Raw genomic sequence first — 16,986 nt, 5'->3', positions numbered from 1 at the left:
AAAATCACCTTGTGTATGACAATGACTACAGTCATTGAAATAGCCAAGAGAACCTGTATTTTTTGAAACTATACATTTCAGCTACAATTCTACTCTACTCTAACTCTACGTGAGTGCTATGGTAACGTAAAAATCAGTCCTTTTTTGTGCAATAATGATGTGAATCGAGTCAAGTACCCCTTTAGTGGCTTTCATCTCTCCTTTTTTCCCTTTTCCCCTCTATCTTTTTCTATTTTTATCCTCATTCCGAGTAACTCTACATTTCAAAATCAAATAGATTTTGCGGTGACAAAAAAACTGATTAGTTAAATTATTAACACTTTACTTCAAAAATATTAATAGGGGTAATATAACAGTAAACGTGTAACCAACTTTCCGGTCCATAGTTAAAACGGACTTAACAATTTAGAGAAGTCAGTTTTCAGTTGTGGGAGTTCAGATTTACTTAGTACCTGTGTGGGAAATAGATAACTTGATTTATTGATCTTTGTTTTATTACATTTTATTTGAAATATGAGTTATAAACTTACCAATTGTTCTTAAATCAAAGCTCAAATTCTACTTCTTCTTCGCCTTCTTCTCTCTGCAATGATGTAATTAAATTAAAAAAAATTATTTCCAAATGTCAGGTTGAAAAATCAAACTACACATTTTTGTCTTTCTTTGGCTGAGTTGCACCACCGTATTTTAACCGTGACTGTTAAGTTAAAGTAAGATGGTGTAACTCTGCCATACTATTAAACTCTCGTTTTCTCTCGTCTCGTCTCATGTAAAATTAGTGTGAAAAAGAAATGATTTTCCTAAAATTTTGACCAGTGTTTGGCACTTATACAGGGTGGAGACGATAAGTGATCTCACTCGATTATTTCTAAACTATACAAGATATCAAAAAACTAGTTACTGATGCTGAAAGTGCTTCATGAGCTCTATCAAATGGTTACAGAATAAAATTAATCTGTCCGAAAATTCAATGTTTCCAGCTCAGGTTCAGCTTTTTTATGGGACAGGAGGCAAACGACGGATCGGACGGAGACGGATCACATGACTATATCGTACATCCCAACTATCCCAATCCCAACTAATATCCCAACTAATATTATAAATGCGAAAGTAACTCTGTCTGTCTGTCTGTCTGTCTGTCTGTCTGTCTGTCTGTCTGTCTGTCTGTCTGTTACGCTTTCCCGCTTAAACCTCGCAACCGATTTTGATGAAATTTGGCATAGAGATAGTTTGAGTCCCGGGAAAGAACATAGGATAGTTTTTATCCCGGTTTTTGAAACAGGGACGCGCGCGATAAAGTTTTTCTGTGACAGACAAAATTCCACGCGGGCGAAGCCGCGGGCGGAAAGCTAGTAAGCTATAAATACCAACGTTATTGATTGATAAACTTCTTCTATGCTCTTGACGTTGACAGAAGGTAGTTCGGGGTAGTCGTAGAATTCCGGCAGGTAGGTTTCGTAGCCAAAGTCGTAGAGGTGAGACTTTATGAAGGCGGTCAGGTCTTGCGGCATCGGGTACACTGTGGCTACATCTGGTATGAACGAGAATGATGGTCCATGGTCATTATTGGTACTGCATCAGTTGGTGATACAACTATACATACAGGGTGTGGTTTTGTAAAACAACGCCAATCTCAGAGCAGTGCACATGAAAATACCTAGTCACATGAAAAATATAAATAAATATTTAACTATTACTTAATTAGAAAAAAAACCTTGTTTAATCGTATCCTAAAATTATGAGACGCGCTTGTTACCGTCCGCTTTTATTGACTACACACACATTCTTGTTAAAATTACTTAAGATACTTTAGACTGAGTTGCATCACTCTATTTTAACAGTGACTTGACTTGACGGTGTATTTTTTTATGGAGTTTGACAGATTTTTGACGTTTGTCAAAGTTAAAGTAAGATGATGCAACCCACCCTTAGTGTCAGTGCTATTTTCAATTGTTTTTTCATCGTTGGTGCTGTTTGTGCGGTCAATAGAAAAGTCCTAATGAACTGCCGTTTTATTCTCACAATGTTACTACATTCTCTGCTAAAGCGTTAATTAAGTTATGATAATGATTCTCACCCAGATCATAGGCCATTTTAGCTATCGCGTTGGCAATCGCATACGAAACTTCCCTCACTTGAGACAAGGCGGGGTAAATACGGCCTTTTTCCAGGTCGGATTCGCTCACAAAATTCGCCAACGCCTGAAAAAATCATTAAACATTTATTTCTTTTCTCCCGTCTATTTTCATAATTTCCTCTGGGAGGCCCATACGCTGAATATATTGGAAGAGATAGTTTTTTTGGCAAGCTAATTGTTACTGATGTAAGTGATCAATATGAGCGCAAATTGGATTTGACATTGGGATAAAGCGTGCGCACTACGGACGGTGTTTTTGCTGTAATTTGGTGTAAGTCCGTAGTAGATACTAACTTGAGTAGAAAATTCTTCACTTTGACGCTTTTTCACATTAAATAAAAAATGATAAGTTTTCTGATAAGCTTAAGACTTTAGTAAATAGGCTTAATATCATAAATTACACCCCTTTTAGACAACATAGCAACCTATTTAACTATTAGCTCCCTAATTGCTGATATTACCCACTTCGCATACCTTTATCGCTGATAAAATATTTCATAGAAAAACATTTTCTTGGAGTTCACGTTTTCCCGATGAACGTGTTACTTAGGAAAACCCAAGAAAACCACTTTCATAAGACGTTTATTGGAGGATTGCCCAGTTCAACTGTTCAAGATTATGATCCATTTAATCAAGGAAGTTTTCAACAATGATTTAATAAAGTGAAGTTTACTCGATATAATGGCCAAAATAGATTGCTGGAAATCTTTGCTCTTTCTCTCACTATAAGTAGGATATAAAACATTTAATAACTCTTTATTGGAATAGCATAAATCGGGACTTGCTATCTCTCGGCCCCACCGTTGCAACTTCTTTGTAGCTAAAATCTAACAGTTTAACCGCCAATAAAAACACCACTCAACCAGTAGAGTGCAAGTTTGTCCTATGTTTAAAGCTCTTCTTTCTTTAACTATAGCACTGCTATTTGAATATACGCATAATGGCTATCACAGTTATTAAAATGCGAGGTTTATGCCCGTTTTCACCATCAATATCGTTTCGTTTCAGCCAAATGACGTCCACTGCTGGACAAAGGCCTCCCCCAAGGTTTTCCACAATGAACGGTCCTGCGCTGCCCGCATCCAGGCTCTTCCTGCGACCTTTACCAGATCGTCGGTCCACCTAGTAGGAGGCCTGCCCACGCTACGTTTNCTGGCTTTGATTAGCCAGGTGATCAAAGTGGACTTACAGCGACAATTTAGTGTCCTTTGAATTTATTCTGTGCCTTTGATCACCCACGGATACGATGACCTGGGTGAGCCAAGTGGACTCTAGTCAAATTATTATTTTAGTGTCCTTTGATCATCTACAAACAAATCACACCTCCTCTGAATAGACACGTCATGTCCAATTGTTGTACTACATATTTTGTTTTGTAACATTTTTGATATTTTCTAAAAACCGCAATAAACAAATTGGACATGTATGTGACAATTCAGAGGTATGATTTATTTATGGTGATCAAAGAATACTAAAAATATAATTTAACTGGAGTCCACTTTGATCATCTTGGTGATCAAAGCCAGGTGGAATAGAGCATTAACCCCTGAGAACTCTTTTGAGACTTGTAGTTTCTGAGACTTCGTGATGAGTGAGTGAGTCACTTAGTCATTCAATGACCTTTCTTTCTACTAAAATTATACGTACCTATAGTAATTATCATTAAAGTCAAATAAGTAAATACCTACCAACCTAAGTAATTAAAATAAAGACCCTACCAAAAAATTAACAAATTACATACAGAAAATAAAAACGAAGTAGGTAATTCTTATCCTATTTAACTACAATCGCCCACGCGCCCATCTCATTTGTCCGCCGCTGAACCGTACCCTAATATTCATCTCGGTAGATGGCGGCACATAGTAAGAATTTGCAAGGAAGTTTGTAAAAAGTCACTAATTAACACTTTGATTTGCTCGTTTAAACATAGTGAATGATTCAAATAGGTACATACAGTGAATGGTTCAGTTACATAAAATATCTTTATTTATTAAATTTTCAATATTATTTACGAACAGCGCTATTCATAGTACATGTAATATTTAGTTACTAATTTACTAATGATGTCGATAGATGGCGTTTGACAGCTTTGCCTTCATGAATATTTACGTACCTCAAAAATTTCTGTCAGGCGCAAGAAGCTTTTAACCAATGACGATAGATGGCGCTTTTCCACGTCTTATGAAAATCCCAAATATTTTACGGGACCCTATTTTTTTCCAAAATAAAATTTAGCCTATGTTACTCGTGAGTTATGTAGCTTTCGAATGGTGAAAGAATTTTTAAAATCGGTCCAGTAGTTTTTGAGCCTATCCATTACAACTAAACAAACAAACAAAGTTTTCCTCTTTATAATATTAGTGTAGATAATTTTTAAGTGACCCCTATGGTAACACATAACAGGAATTGTGTTTGCATAGGGGTCACTTAAAAATTAGGGATTGATGGTGAAAACGGGCATTAGACTAGCAATAAAACTTGCAGAAGTTGACTTACGCAAGCAGTTTACCACAGTATAAATAGCTGCGCCGCCGGCAAGTCAACTTCTGCAAGATTTACATAGTGGTGACAGCTTGCGAAAGTCAAATTTTGCAAGTGTTATTGGTCGCTTAAGATTTCAAATTATTATTATTACTTACCCTAGCAGCCCCCAGGAACATGCTATCAGGAATGTTATGGGACATCGTGGCTAAGACTCCAAGAGCCAATCCGGGGAAGATGTAAGCATTGTTTCCCTGACCGGTGAGGTACGTTTTGCCGCCGTATTCCACCGGTGGGAACGGAGAGCCCGATGCGAAGACACATCGGCCCTAGAAAATAACCTAATTTTGATAAAAATATAAAAAGTCGGGGATAAACAGGTTCGAATAAAGTTAGTGACTTAAATGACTGAGTATGTATTGTCAAGTCATCAAATGTTTCTGGAATAGAGAAGCGCTGTTTTGGAATTTAACAAAACGAATCAGGCTACCCTGCAAAGTTTTCTAATGAAATCGACCCTAACAATCGCTCGAAGACACTAATGGACCTGAAATTGTTTTACAAATTAGACCCCAGAGAACAGTTGACGATCAAAGCGTGTGGTGGACTGTGAGGGCTTCTACACAGGTAATTTGACGACCTGGAATTGGATATACTTACATATTATTTATCTGAATTGGATTACTGACCCTAGAGGCACAAAATATAAATACTAAGTATAGGCCTTATCCCAGAATACATATTGCATAATCCTTCATATTTGGAGCCCGTTTTATAGATTTCCAGAAAGGCAAACGGTCATAATCCCCTAAAATGTCAACTTTTTGAATATTTCACAAAACACTGCGGTCGCCGCTGTTTTTAAATCCAGCGACGTGCCTTTGTGTAAAGGGTAGTAGAGTAAATAAAGGACATTTTTGACCAGAGTTAATCTTACCTCCGTATTATCATAAGCCGCTTGCGCGGTACACTCCGCTTTGCTTGTCGGGTTCGACAGAGCAAAAATAATTGGTCTGTCGCTATTCTTGCCCATTTGTTGTAATATGGCCGGCGTGAATGCCCCGCCGACGGTGGAACAACCTATTGTAACAATTATTTAATTGGATAACCCCTTTATAACTGTTCGCCTGGTTCACCTCTCAGCGACAGAAAAAATAGCTTGATAAAAAATTTTTCATGAACACACTCGGAATTTTAGTTTTAGAGCGGGGAGGGAGAGAAAGCTCCCATTTTTACACACCACTTATTAAAACTAAAAAGTACTTAGAGACAGCTAATTTTAAAGAATGTTTTTCCAAGCCCGTGCATGTAATTTTAATAGTGTTTTCATTTAAATATTTACGAGCATGTCTATTATTGTCACCATTTTGGGATAAAAGGGTATGTGGTAAACAAATCTACATCTTTTTAGGATTAACACAACCCTTCTCACGATTACTTTCAGCTTGGATCTAACGTTACGAACAACCTTGAAATTTTTAGTCTGGCCATTGCACTCCAAATCATTGACTTTGTAAAATACTAATTGCAAAAATCTGTCTTGAAACTTCGAAAATTCGTTATACCGAAAACCAATTAAGATTTCGTAACAATTTCTGTAAGTACTATTTATTTGAGTTGCAGACCAAGAGGTAGTTTAGTATTTAGTTAAGTTTTCCATAGATGTGTTGCAAGAAAGGATTTTTTCCTGGCNATTGCACTGCAAATCATTGATTTTGTAAAATACTAATTGCAAAAATCTGTCTTGAAACTTCGAAAATTCGTTATACCGAAAACCAAGAAGATTTCGTAACAATTTCTATTAAGTACCATTTATGCAAGTTGCAGAGTTTTGGTCTGTTGCTAGTTTAATTTAAGTACCTAATTTAGTTTAGTTCGCATAGCTGATGTGGTTTTCCATAGCTGTGTGCCAACCGCAAACTATACAAAGACTATGGAAAACTGCGTGATGCTCTGCGAGCTAATCTAAACTACCCATTAGTGGTATAGGTAGGTATACTTACCTACTTAGCCATAGTGTTTGCTATAAAAGACTCACCGATTAGGCAAGTGGGTTTGAATTTCTCCACAGCTTTTTGAAAATCTTTCTCTGGCTCGCAATCCTTGCCAAAGTTCTTGGCATGGGCGGGGACACCGCCCTCTCTCTTCGACGTGAGGAGGCCGTCTATGTCGAACATGTATATTTTGCCCTGTGCTTCTTTAAGCTGCAATCCCTCCTCCACCATCGCTTGTGCAGTTAGATTTGCTATTCCGTTTGCCGCCTGAAATAGGGTTTTCTTTTTAATATGATCAAAGTTTTCCATGTTGATCGATTGGTAGCAGCCTGCGTCCAGCAGTGGACGTCCTATGGCTGAAATGATGATTATGATGATCAAAGTTACACACCAAAGTCCCTTTGCCTTTGAGTCTCAATTGATCAGTCTATTTGCACTTATAAGTATGCAGGCCTTTTGAAGTTTTGAACTTCATAATGTGCAACTGCGACCGCTACGCTGGTGGTGCCCTGGATGTCTTCGTTGAATGTGCAGTACTTGTCACGGTATTTAGTGAGTAGTCGACCTATGCTATATTCCTACTTGAATCTGCCTTGATCTAGACTGCTACAGAATACCTAGATGCTTTAAATTATAGTTAAACAAAGCATATGACACTCACAGATCCCGCGCCAAGGAACATAATGACGTTGTCCTTTATACTCCTCTTAGTGGCCCGAGTGGCGGCCAAAAGGCCCGCGACCGCCACGCTGGCAGTGCCCTGGATGTCGTCGTTGAATGTGCAGTACTTGTCACGGTACTTCGAGAGAAGAGGCTCCGCGTTCACTAGAGCGAAATCTTCAAACTGGAATTGGACAAGAGCTCACTCAGTCTGTAGTATTACTAACGATGCTGCCATATTCATTGTATAAAATGATAATTTTGAACAATGTTGGATTACGAATATTATTAACGCTCTACACTGTACAAACAAACTGGTTATTCGTTGTTTATACGCTTATGAATAAAGGGAAGAAGATTTTGATCAGCTATATTTTTGACACTTTAATATAAATAAATCAACATTTTGAACGAAGTAGATGACGACATACTTACCTACTATGAAATGTTACATCACAGTATTATCCAACTTCAGTACACTACCTACGTAATAGCAGCTCTATACAATGAAGGCTCAGCTAGAGAAAACAATTTTAATGTAGGTCTCTTTTAATGTACAAAGCAAAGCTTAGTGAGTTACGTAATGAAAAGGCCAGCCACCTGAATTTTCACGTTTGCGAAATCACGAAAATAAAACATTTTCCAAGTGATAGGACAGAAGTATGTATGGCTATTTTAACGACTAAAGCGCAAATTAAAGTACCTTTAGCATTAAAAAAATCTAAATCCAAGCCATATTTACCTGTAAAAGGGTGTTCTGTCCATATCTTCTGACGCAGGCCTCCATAAATTCATCAAGGAAGTCGCTGTACTCCTGCCCTCTTACTCTCTTTTGACGAAGGCCGATGTATAGAGGATCTTCTAGAAGACTCTACAGGAAAAAACATGTACAATAGGTCGTAAAGATTGACTTTAGACGTTTATGTTTTCCCAGAATCGCCGACGATAAGTCTGTCAGTGCCTGAGGAATGAGAGCTTGCCGCTCCAGTGTTTTTGTAAAATCAAACGTCGCCGAGACTTCAGATCTCTTAAAATCTAAGATTTTATTAATTGCTCTGTCACGTCAATGTTACCCCTTCCGTGCCGCTCCCATACCTCAGACAGTAACTGAGTTAAGTGCTACACTTCTAACACCAACACCAGGTTGGTGTTATAGCTATAGCGCTGGTAGTAGCCCGAACAAATTAGGTTCATTTTATTATGTGGCCGATAAGAAAATGTATGAAAACTACAGGAAATATGCTGGTGGCGTCAATTTGTGGCTGTGGCTGTGGCCTGCCTGTGGGGAGACTTTTTTTTACCAACAACGAGGAAGCTCTTGGCCTGTATCACACCTGATGGTAAGTGATGATCAGGCCGAAGGTGGAAGCGAGCTTCACCCGGAATCGTCAACCACGGAGGAACTGACTATCTTACCTCTAACTGCCGGGACACAACAATGCTGTTAACATTGTTGTTATGGCGACAGACTTAGGTAAGATGGTGGTAGCTTAGCCAGGCGGACTTAGAACAAGCCCTACCACCAACCAAACCGAACCGAAAAATCTGCCCCCACTAGGAAACGAACCCGGGACCTCTGCGTCTGAAGCAGGTGGTCTTACCACTAGTCCACAGAGGCGGTTAAAACTATGGACAGAAATAGGCTTACCTGATTATCAGTTCCTACGTCCAACGTAATCGGCAAACACTGGTGAGGTTTTATCCCAGCTAAAGCTGTGTACAGAGCAAGCTTGCCAACCGGGATGCCCATCCCGTAGGCACCTAGATCACCGAGGCCTAAAATCCTCTCGCCGTCGGTGAAACAAATGGCACGCACGTTGCGTTCTGGCCTAAAACATTTTGCCTCGTTAAAGTGCTGAAACTGAAGATTTTGGGGAAATTGGACACAAAATTATCGAGCCATGTAGATAAGTAACTGAAGCTCTTTATATATTTACATCTCTTAGGTTCATAAATAGAGCCCCTTATTTTCCTGTGTACCCTTGGCTGTTCCCTTAATGGTACAGTGGAAAATAAATTTTAACCGCTGTACCCTTGGCCGTAAAACCCAACCAACTTAAATTGTACACGTGACCAAGAGGACTGTGACGGGACGCAAATGAGTACATAGATGGTTCTTTTCTCATTCGCATCAAGCGCATAAAAAGCCCACGTATTTGTCTTATTATTCAAGTAACATTAAGTTGAAACACACATTACTAACCAGTTATTTAATATTTGCTCTACGTGCCCCTTATCATGGATGTTGATGAAAAGACCCCGGATTCTTCTGTAGACCAAACCAAATCTCTGGCAAGCCAGGCCAACGGTCGGTGTGTACACAATAGGCATATATCTCTCAACATTTTCCGAGAGAAGTCTGAAGAAAAGTTTTTCATTATGATCCTAAAAAAAGACGGAAATTAGACAGCTTTCTACTTACTACTACAATCCGGTCAAGTTAACTGCACATCTGGCAGCCGTGACATCACATCGACGCTCTGTTACAGATGGGACGAACGCAGGGAATAAGTGTGCGGGTAAGTGAGAGGGAGAGTCGCATTCCAGCGAGGTGGGCAGTTAGCCCGATCAGATCATTGTACGTACGTACAGTATTAATTTTTGACAAGATGGAATAGTTTAAGGTCAATGTTTTAACCACTAAAGTACCTGCAATTCTGTAAGATAAATGTATTTGTTCAAATCATTCTCGTATCGATCCAAGGAGAGTCTACAGATGTCCACCTGCTCCTTCTGCGTTTTGTATCTCGCTGCCAACAGCCCCTGGATACCTAGAGCCTGACGCTCTTGCAGTGTAAAAGCCAGACCCTATGAAAGAACACGATGAATTAAAACTAAAACTAGCCCAAGCTGACGAAATTAGCGTCGGTAAAGATCAAAAATTATTATATTTTAAGAAACAAGTTACATCGCAAAGCAATATTTTATCTTTACAATTAGGTAACGTCTTTGCAATCTAGTCCCCGTTTTCACCATCAATCCTTAATTTTTAATTGACCCCTATATGGTAACACATAACAGGAATTTTGTTTTCACAGGGGTCACTTAAAAATTAGGGATTGCTGGTGAAAACGGGCATGAATCTCTTACATCTGGGCACTAGATGCATAAAATATTTGACACACACCACTGTTACCGGTGTTTAAGTACAAAAATGTGGGTAAATAATTAATAATGGTCATTTTGATTCAACCTCATGTCATGGCGCAAGTACACTAGGTATGTGTAAAATTTACCGAGACGAAGCACGAGCCCGCACACCGAAGTATGGGCGACGCGCGGTTGGAGAACGGACTATACGTTTCGGTCAATTTCTCCCGCATAGTGTACTTGCGCAATAAGAATAAAGCGTAGCTAACGACACATTGCAAAAATAAATACCTTATTTAGTCTTGGATCTCTCAGATGATCGATGCCTTTCACCCTGTTCGAAGTGAAGCCACTTACTGTCTTTTTCGAGTGGCCTCTACATTGTATTGTAAAAGGCTCAAAAACTATTGGTCCACTCACTACAATTTCCAGTAGCGCCTGATTGGGCGTTTTCACTATTTTACATCTGAAAATATTATTAATATTTCTGTCAAATTACAAACCGGAATTGCGCAGTCATTAGCTAATAAAATGTTAGACAATACTCACAATAATAATCTACAAATATTAGAAAACATCTCAAAAAATACTTCGCATTGGTAAATCGTTCGAAATGTATGACAATCTATGTCAATCAAATTCTTCTTCTTTCTTCTTTGACTCTTGACAGATTAGGTATTTTCAAAGAGATTTTATTTTGAATGCTCCGTACCTTTAGTTGTGGATACAGATTTTAAAAAGCAAAAAATCATGAAAAAAATTGTGATGAAACCAACGGATTAATAAAAATAACTTTAGTGTGTATAACTAATGAAATCATTACACCATGTTTATGCATATTATTATTGCTATATTCTAATATGAAATAATAATAGGAAAATAAATTGTTATCAAAGGCTTAAGATTGCTGAGCACACTTCAATCGATTTTAAGCAATCAATTGACCAACAAGGACCTCTAGACAGTACAATGTTTATCACCGATCCGATTAGAAATCGCTTCGCTAATCTAATAGGCTTGGACGACAAAACAATGAAACCACAATCTGTTTTGAACATGTTTAATTAGTAACATCTATAGTTTTTGTAACAATTGAACTAACTAAACATACATTAACTTTTTCTATAAGCTGCGTTATTTGCGGGAGGGGGGAACAAGATAATTGACCTAAATAAGAAATTGTAAAAATAAATGAGACCCTGATACATCAAGATCATAGAACAATTAATATTGCATGATAATTGACAACTCACAATAAAACAATTCCATCGTAATTAACTGTAAGATCAGACAGGCAAAGTTAATTCTGTATTTGTACAGCTGCTATATTTACCCATAATTTATAATATACATCGTCACAGCAACATAATCACTTCGTATCAAAGATACTTCACATAAATAAATAGACCAAACAAATGAAATACTTAAAACAAACTCGTTCCTTTCGCTCAGCGAAATAAAACTGACTCACTACAAAATGTACATCAAAAACTAAAACTACAATAAATTTCCAGTCAGAATTAAATTAATACTACGACCGAAGGGTTTTTTTAATCTAATGGGACATACAGTAGGATGAAATTAAATATTTAATTAATAGGTATGTAATGTGTTGATTTTCAGAAATTCTTTACTGGACAGCCACACATCTTTTTGTTTCTTTTTCTTAGATCAAAGCATGATTGTCAAAATACAACACAATACTATGGCAATACAGTAAACAAGTTCGATAATACTAATTCAATACTGAATCTATTTTATTTTTAATAGTATAGCCCAAATAGTGGCACTACATTTCGCTTGTTTTATTATTATAATTTAAACGTTCTACGTATTACGTTCTAAATGTTTCATTTCACATTATTGGTTCATGTCTTAAAATATTCATAATAGAAAATGCAAAAAATTCATGACCTGCATATAATTTTTTGATGATATTCCATTAAATGTAATGCTGCAGTGACTAGAGTTTGATTGTTAGGTACGGACGACGGAACATCAAGATAATCATTGTAGCGCCTTATGCCCGTTTTCACCATCAATCTCTTATTTTTAAGTAACCCCTATGAAAACAAAATTCCTGTTATGTGTTACCATAGGGGTCACTTAAAAATTAGGGATTGATGGTGAAAACGGGCATTAATCACTTGAAATAAGTGCTACTTTACAACAAAACTGTAAAACCTGATGTGCGGTCGCCTGTACATCCCGTATACGAGTCATACTGTCAAATATAAAATAATACTCACAACATTAAGTAGGACGATTGTTTCATAATAAAACATTTCATTTATGACTTAAAATAAAATTATTATAACATAATGATGCGACTTAGCAAAATATACTGCGACGCGAAATTTTGTTTCAAACAAATAACAAATATTTCATGTGCCCGTCAACTTAAATTTCTGTATATAAATTCCAAATATAAATCATAATAAAAACGTGAAAATAAACGCTAGTTAGATTTTAACAAATATCACACAATTTTATCGATACGTAAGTCGCCAGTGCGTAAATATTTAGTGGGAGAAGCTAAACAATGTGTTTCAAAGGCCCCGTTATTTATTAACATTGAACATGCAAGTGTAACATCGATATAGCGTCACTACTACACTACCCGCACGTAAACTTATGACGGTCAAAAACACTACATGCAATATGATTAGATGAATATAATATCCGACTAACTCCTTACAACATTCAACATTATTTAAGAACATTAAATTCCATCATTGTATTGTAATCGATAATTATATCTTATGCAACAATTATTTTTACCCGGATTTTAAATAAAATAAATGACAATAAATACGTGAACAGTCAAATGATTTTGACTTAAAAATAATACTCAAATGTGTAACAGAATCTGTTACTCGACATATTTTAGTCGTTTAGCGTGTTTTTTAAATAAAAAACTTTGTAAACAGCGTCATATACCTATGAAACAAATGGAACAAATATGAAACACTCCAGTTGACGTGATACCACGGGCAAACGCCTGCCTGAACTTAGCTATAGAACCATCCAACAAACGTGGTATCTGAAGTCAACGCGTCGTTAGGTAAATCGTCAAAGTTAATACCGGTAAGAAATAAGTTATTTAAAATTAATAATACTGTTTAGATGTTTTTGGGCACTGGCTGGATGGGTCGCACGTTGAATGTCTCCTCAGGCTTCCAGTCCCATACAACTGGCATGGAGGTCTCGTAGTAATAGCTGTACATTTGGTTTTGAACGTGTTTCGCCAGATCTTTAGGCTCGGGGTAGACGGAGGCCAGGCCTGAAATGAATTAAAATCGATTAAATTAATTATTCAACATCAAAATGTATAAAGACCGGAGTTATCAACATTTTAGAACTATACATACTTGTAACATAATTTACAAATGAAGTTTTTACAGGACTATTCATATACTGACGCAACGTATGTATGACTATATCTATAAGTATTACAATTACCCTATTCGAAACGATATACTACATAAGATAAATAGAATTGTCATTAAAATATTCACATCTCACTTCTGAGTGAGCTAAAATTATTTTTGGAATACAAAGTGAAAAGATAACTACATCAACATTAGGTACGTAAAATATCTTAAGTAACCTCAAAACGCATATACATCTCCTTTAGAAATGTAGGTTCCACTCCGACTATGCCATTTTCACAATTAAAATAAACTAAAATCTCTTCTTCGATATCTTAACATCTATATTCTGTTTCTTTATGTTTGACAAGGTGACAGCCCTGCAGATTCGGTATAGTCGACCCTTTCCGGTGGCCAAGGGTAGCGTTCGGGCAAGTTGGATGTGTAAAAGAAATTGTATTGGCACATCTTTACATGCTTTTCCAGGTTATTTGGCGTGGGATATACGGAACCGAGGCCTGGTAAGGAAATTTTAATTTATCAATCTGAATTCTAAAGTACTACGAGTAAAGCCTGGTCCGTGAGCACGTAGAATTTTGTCCAATGACCCCAAGCTACCCATCCTTATCGCTCGCGTGTAATTATATGGGGTCATTGGACAAAATTCTACGTGCTCACGGACCAGGTTTTAGATTCAGTTAAGTTCGCTGAAGAAATGAGTCATATGTGCTCGATTAATTAATAAACAAATGTATGAGTGAGTAACATTATGTTTCACGAAACATTACGCGTACAAAAACATTGTCCTTAACACCCCACGTAAGGTAAGACCACCTATATTTGGGAGAGCGAAAAGAAATGTATTTTCAAAACGAGGTGCTTTTACATATTATGTACAGTCAGTAATGAAATAAAAGAACAGAAATAATCATCTACAGCAAAAGCCTGATCAAGAAGAAAGATCATACTAATAAGAGACAATCGTCCTACTATCCTACTAATCCTACTAATATTATAAATGCGAAAGTTTGGATGTCTGGATGTTTGTTACTCTTTCACGCAAAATCTACTGACCGGATATTGTTGAAACTTTATAGTATTATTGTTTGTAACCCAGATTAACATATAGGCTATAATTTATGCCGATCTGTGACACTAAATTTCACGAGGGTGAAGCCGCGGGCAAAAGCTAGTAAAAAAATATCTAGGTAATAAACTTAACTGTAAAAAATGTAATAATTACCTTCATCGTACGCCATTTTAGCGACCTCAATAGCGATGGCCACAGACACCTCCTTAACCTCGGCCAGCGAGGGATAGATGCGGCCGATGGACAGATCTGTTTCGCTCACGTAGTTGGCAAGCGTCTGCAATGAATATTTGTACTTATAGACACGTTATTATGGTCGTAAATCTTTTGCAAAAACTTATTTTAAGGACCATTTTTCTGTAACACCAAAATATTGACAGGGAATTTTTCATTGACCAAAAAGACTTTTCACAAGTAATTTCTGTTATGATACCAGCAACCTAGAAAACATAGAACGGACTCTGCAGTATGTGATAGATTCCACGCCAGGGAATAATAACGAAGTGTTTACTCATTCCGGCATGACCACTAAAATGCTACCTCTCTTACCCACCACACCAACTCTTGTATGGCCAGGGTTAGCCGAGATGGTAGGGTTTATCATCATCATCATCATTTCAGCCATAGGACGTCCACTGCTGAACATAGACCTCCCCCAATGCTTTCCATGTCGATGGATTGATAGCGGCCTACGTCCAGCGCTTTCCTGCTACCTTTATGATGTCGCCGGTCCACCTTGTGGGTGGACGTCCCACGCTATGGTAAGATGGTAGATCCAAGATGGTAGGGTTGGGACATGTTAAAGTGCTCTTTGGGAGTCTACTTGCATAAATAAACAAATTGATTTAATTTCATTTCATCTACAGTTTATAGATCGTTTCATCCACGAAGACCCCACCAATTTTTGGTCGAGGGAAGCGCGAGGTGCGGGGAGTTGGATGATTTAGCGTGTACCAGATAAAACCCGTAGGAGAACCAAAGTAACCGACATAGCTCGCAGAATTGCTAAAATCAAGTGGCAGTGGGCGGGGCACATAGCTCGTAGAGACGANGGTGGGGCGCGTCTTCGTGGATGAAACGATCTATAGTATCTAATGAAACCCAACCAGTGAAAGTTGAATAGTCATGTGTGATAGTTTGCCATTGCTACCGCAATCATGAAATGGACAGGTATCATGTTAATCATACTATAGTCTGGTGTGTGAGCACGTAGAATTTTGTCCAATGACGCGCTCGCACACTCACTTCGAGCGGGCGCCCGTCGCACAGTCGCGACAGCAATATAATTACGCGCGAGCGATAAGGATGGGTAGCTTGGGGTCATTGGACAAAATTCTACGTGCTCACAGACCGGGCTTTAGTAAGTACAATAACACAACTTACCCTAGCGGCGGTAAGGAACATAGTCTCCGGGATATGATGGGTGGCGGTGGCGATGACTCCCAGCGCGATTCCCGGGAATATGTACGAGTTGTTGCCCTGGCCCGTGTGGTATTCCTTGCCGTTGTAGACTGCGGGAGGGAAAGGAGAGCCGGAGGCGAATACGCAACGACCCTGGAAGGAAGAATATATTTTATTACGATATTTTTTTGCAATGAGGGTTTTCGCGATTGTAAAATCCGCCAGATGCAATACGTAGACGCGAGGTCCAAATGCTGCGTGATTGGTGGATTTTGACATATCTGTCAATGTCATGTCAAAAATAACCAATCATGCAGCATTTGGACCTCGCGTCTACGTATTGCCATCTGGCGGATTTTTCAATCGCGAAAACCCTCATTAAAATAGATTGCCGTCTGGCGTTGTCCCCTACTGGTGGACACTGGGAAGAAATGAGTTGCTTTGATCCTCAGTCGTGAATATCGAAAACAAAAAGTTATTATTATAATAAAGCACCCACTGTAGTTAAGAAAAAACTAGTGAATTTGTACTGCACATGTTGGCGACAGACCTTTTTTATATGCGTTTTTTGTATTTTTTCTTTTGGAATGTTTTTTATATTTTGACGCTTTGTTTTTTTACTTTTTTACTTCAGTTGTTCATTAAACACCATTAGTCAAAGACGTGTTTCAATATAGTAAAAAGTGAACATCTCCAAATCAATTAAATATATACAATAGGTATAGTAACGGGCACACCCGGTGTCCAACAAATGGTCCTTCG

At 37.9% G+C, this 16,986-nt stretch overlaps 2 protein-coding genes across 3 annotated transcripts; both read right to left on the bottom strand.

The window, feature by feature from the left end:
* Nucleotides 1–307: 307 nt before the first annotated feature.
* Nucleotides 308–10,963, bottom strand: LOC114355547 (NADP-dependent malic enzyme-like). Of its 2 annotated transcripts, none has more exons than XM_028308452.1 (14): nucleotides 10,912–10,963; nucleotides 10,654–10,828; nucleotides 9,922–10,080; nucleotides 9,476–9,657; nucleotides 8,921–9,101; nucleotides 8,015–8,143; nucleotides 7,274–7,456; nucleotides 6,657–6,879; nucleotides 5,556–5,698; nucleotides 4,777–4,947; nucleotides 2,078–2,201; nucleotides 1,368–1,531; nucleotides 531–583; nucleotides 308–452 (listed from the first exon to the last, which is right to left on the bottom strand). In XM_028308452.1, exons 1-13 carry the CDS (start codon nucleotides 10,938–10,940, stop codon nucleotides 545–547), a joined length of 1,902 nt encoding a protein of 633 aa, XP_028164253.1. In that variant the 5' UTR covers nucleotides 10,941–10,963; the 3' UTR covers nucleotides 308–452; nucleotides 531–544. The 2 variants fall into 2 exon arrangements, with proteins under 2 accessions (XP_028164253.1, XP_028164254.1); XM_028308453.1 differs by having other exon boundaries at nucleotides 1,372–1,531.
* A 996-nt stretch (nucleotides 10,964–11,959) lies between these two features.
* On the bottom strand, nucleotides 11,960–16,384 carry LOC114355550 (NAD-dependent malic enzyme, mitochondrial-like). The gene is made up of 3 exons (XM_028308461.1): nucleotides 16,207–16,384; nucleotides 14,977–15,100; nucleotides 11,960–13,645 (listed from the first exon to the last, which is right to left on the bottom strand). Exons 1-3 carry the CDS (start codon nucleotides 16,225–16,227, stop codon nucleotides 13,485–13,487), a joined length of 306 nt encoding a protein of 101 aa, XP_028164262.1. The 5' UTR covers nucleotides 16,228–16,384; the 3' UTR covers nucleotides 11,960–13,484.
* Between the last annotated feature and the right edge of the window lie 602 nt (nucleotides 16,385–16,986).

The sequence above is a fragment of the Ostrinia furnacalis genome, unplaced genomic scaffold, assembly GCF_004193835.3.
Source record: "Ostrinia furnacalis isolate ACB-3 unplaced genomic scaffold, ASM419383v2 OfSCF2419, whole genome shotgun sequence".
In the NCBI taxonomy this organism is placed as follows: domain Eukaryota; kingdom Metazoa; phylum Arthropoda; class Insecta; order Lepidoptera; family Crambidae; genus Ostrinia; species Ostrinia furnacalis.
The sequence above is the reverse complement of the archived record's forward strand: the minus strand, read 5'-3'. Positions and strand labels throughout refer to the sequence as shown.

What these genes read in the sequence shown, in the direction of transcription:
- LOC114355547 (XM_028308452.1), bottom strand. Translation starts at nt 10,940, where the DNA reads ATGTTTTCTAATATTTGTAGATTATTATT. An exon ending in GAGATCCAAGACTAAATAAG is followed by an intron (nt 10,081 to 10,653) that starts GTATTTATTTTT and finishes GTTCTTTCATAG; the next exon opens with GGTCTGGCTTTTACACTGCA. An exon ending in ACGTAGGAACTGATAATCAG is followed by an intron (nt 8,144 to 8,920) that starts GTAAGCCTATTT and finishes TTTTTCCTGTAG; the next exon opens with AGTCTTCTAGAAGATCCTCT.
- LOC114355550 (XM_028308461.1), bottom strand. Translation starts at nt 16,227, where the DNA reads ATGTTCCTTACCGCCGCTAGG. An exon ending in TGTTCCTTACCGCCGCTAGG is followed by an intron (nt 15,101 to 16,206) that starts GTAAGTTGTGTT and finishes TATTCATTGCAG; the next exon opens with ACGCTTGCCAACTACGTGAG. An exon ending in TAAAATGGCGTACGATGAAG is followed by an intron (nt 13,646 to 14,976) that starts GTAATTATTACA and finishes AATTCATTTCAG; the next exon opens with GCCTGGCCTCCGTCTACCCC.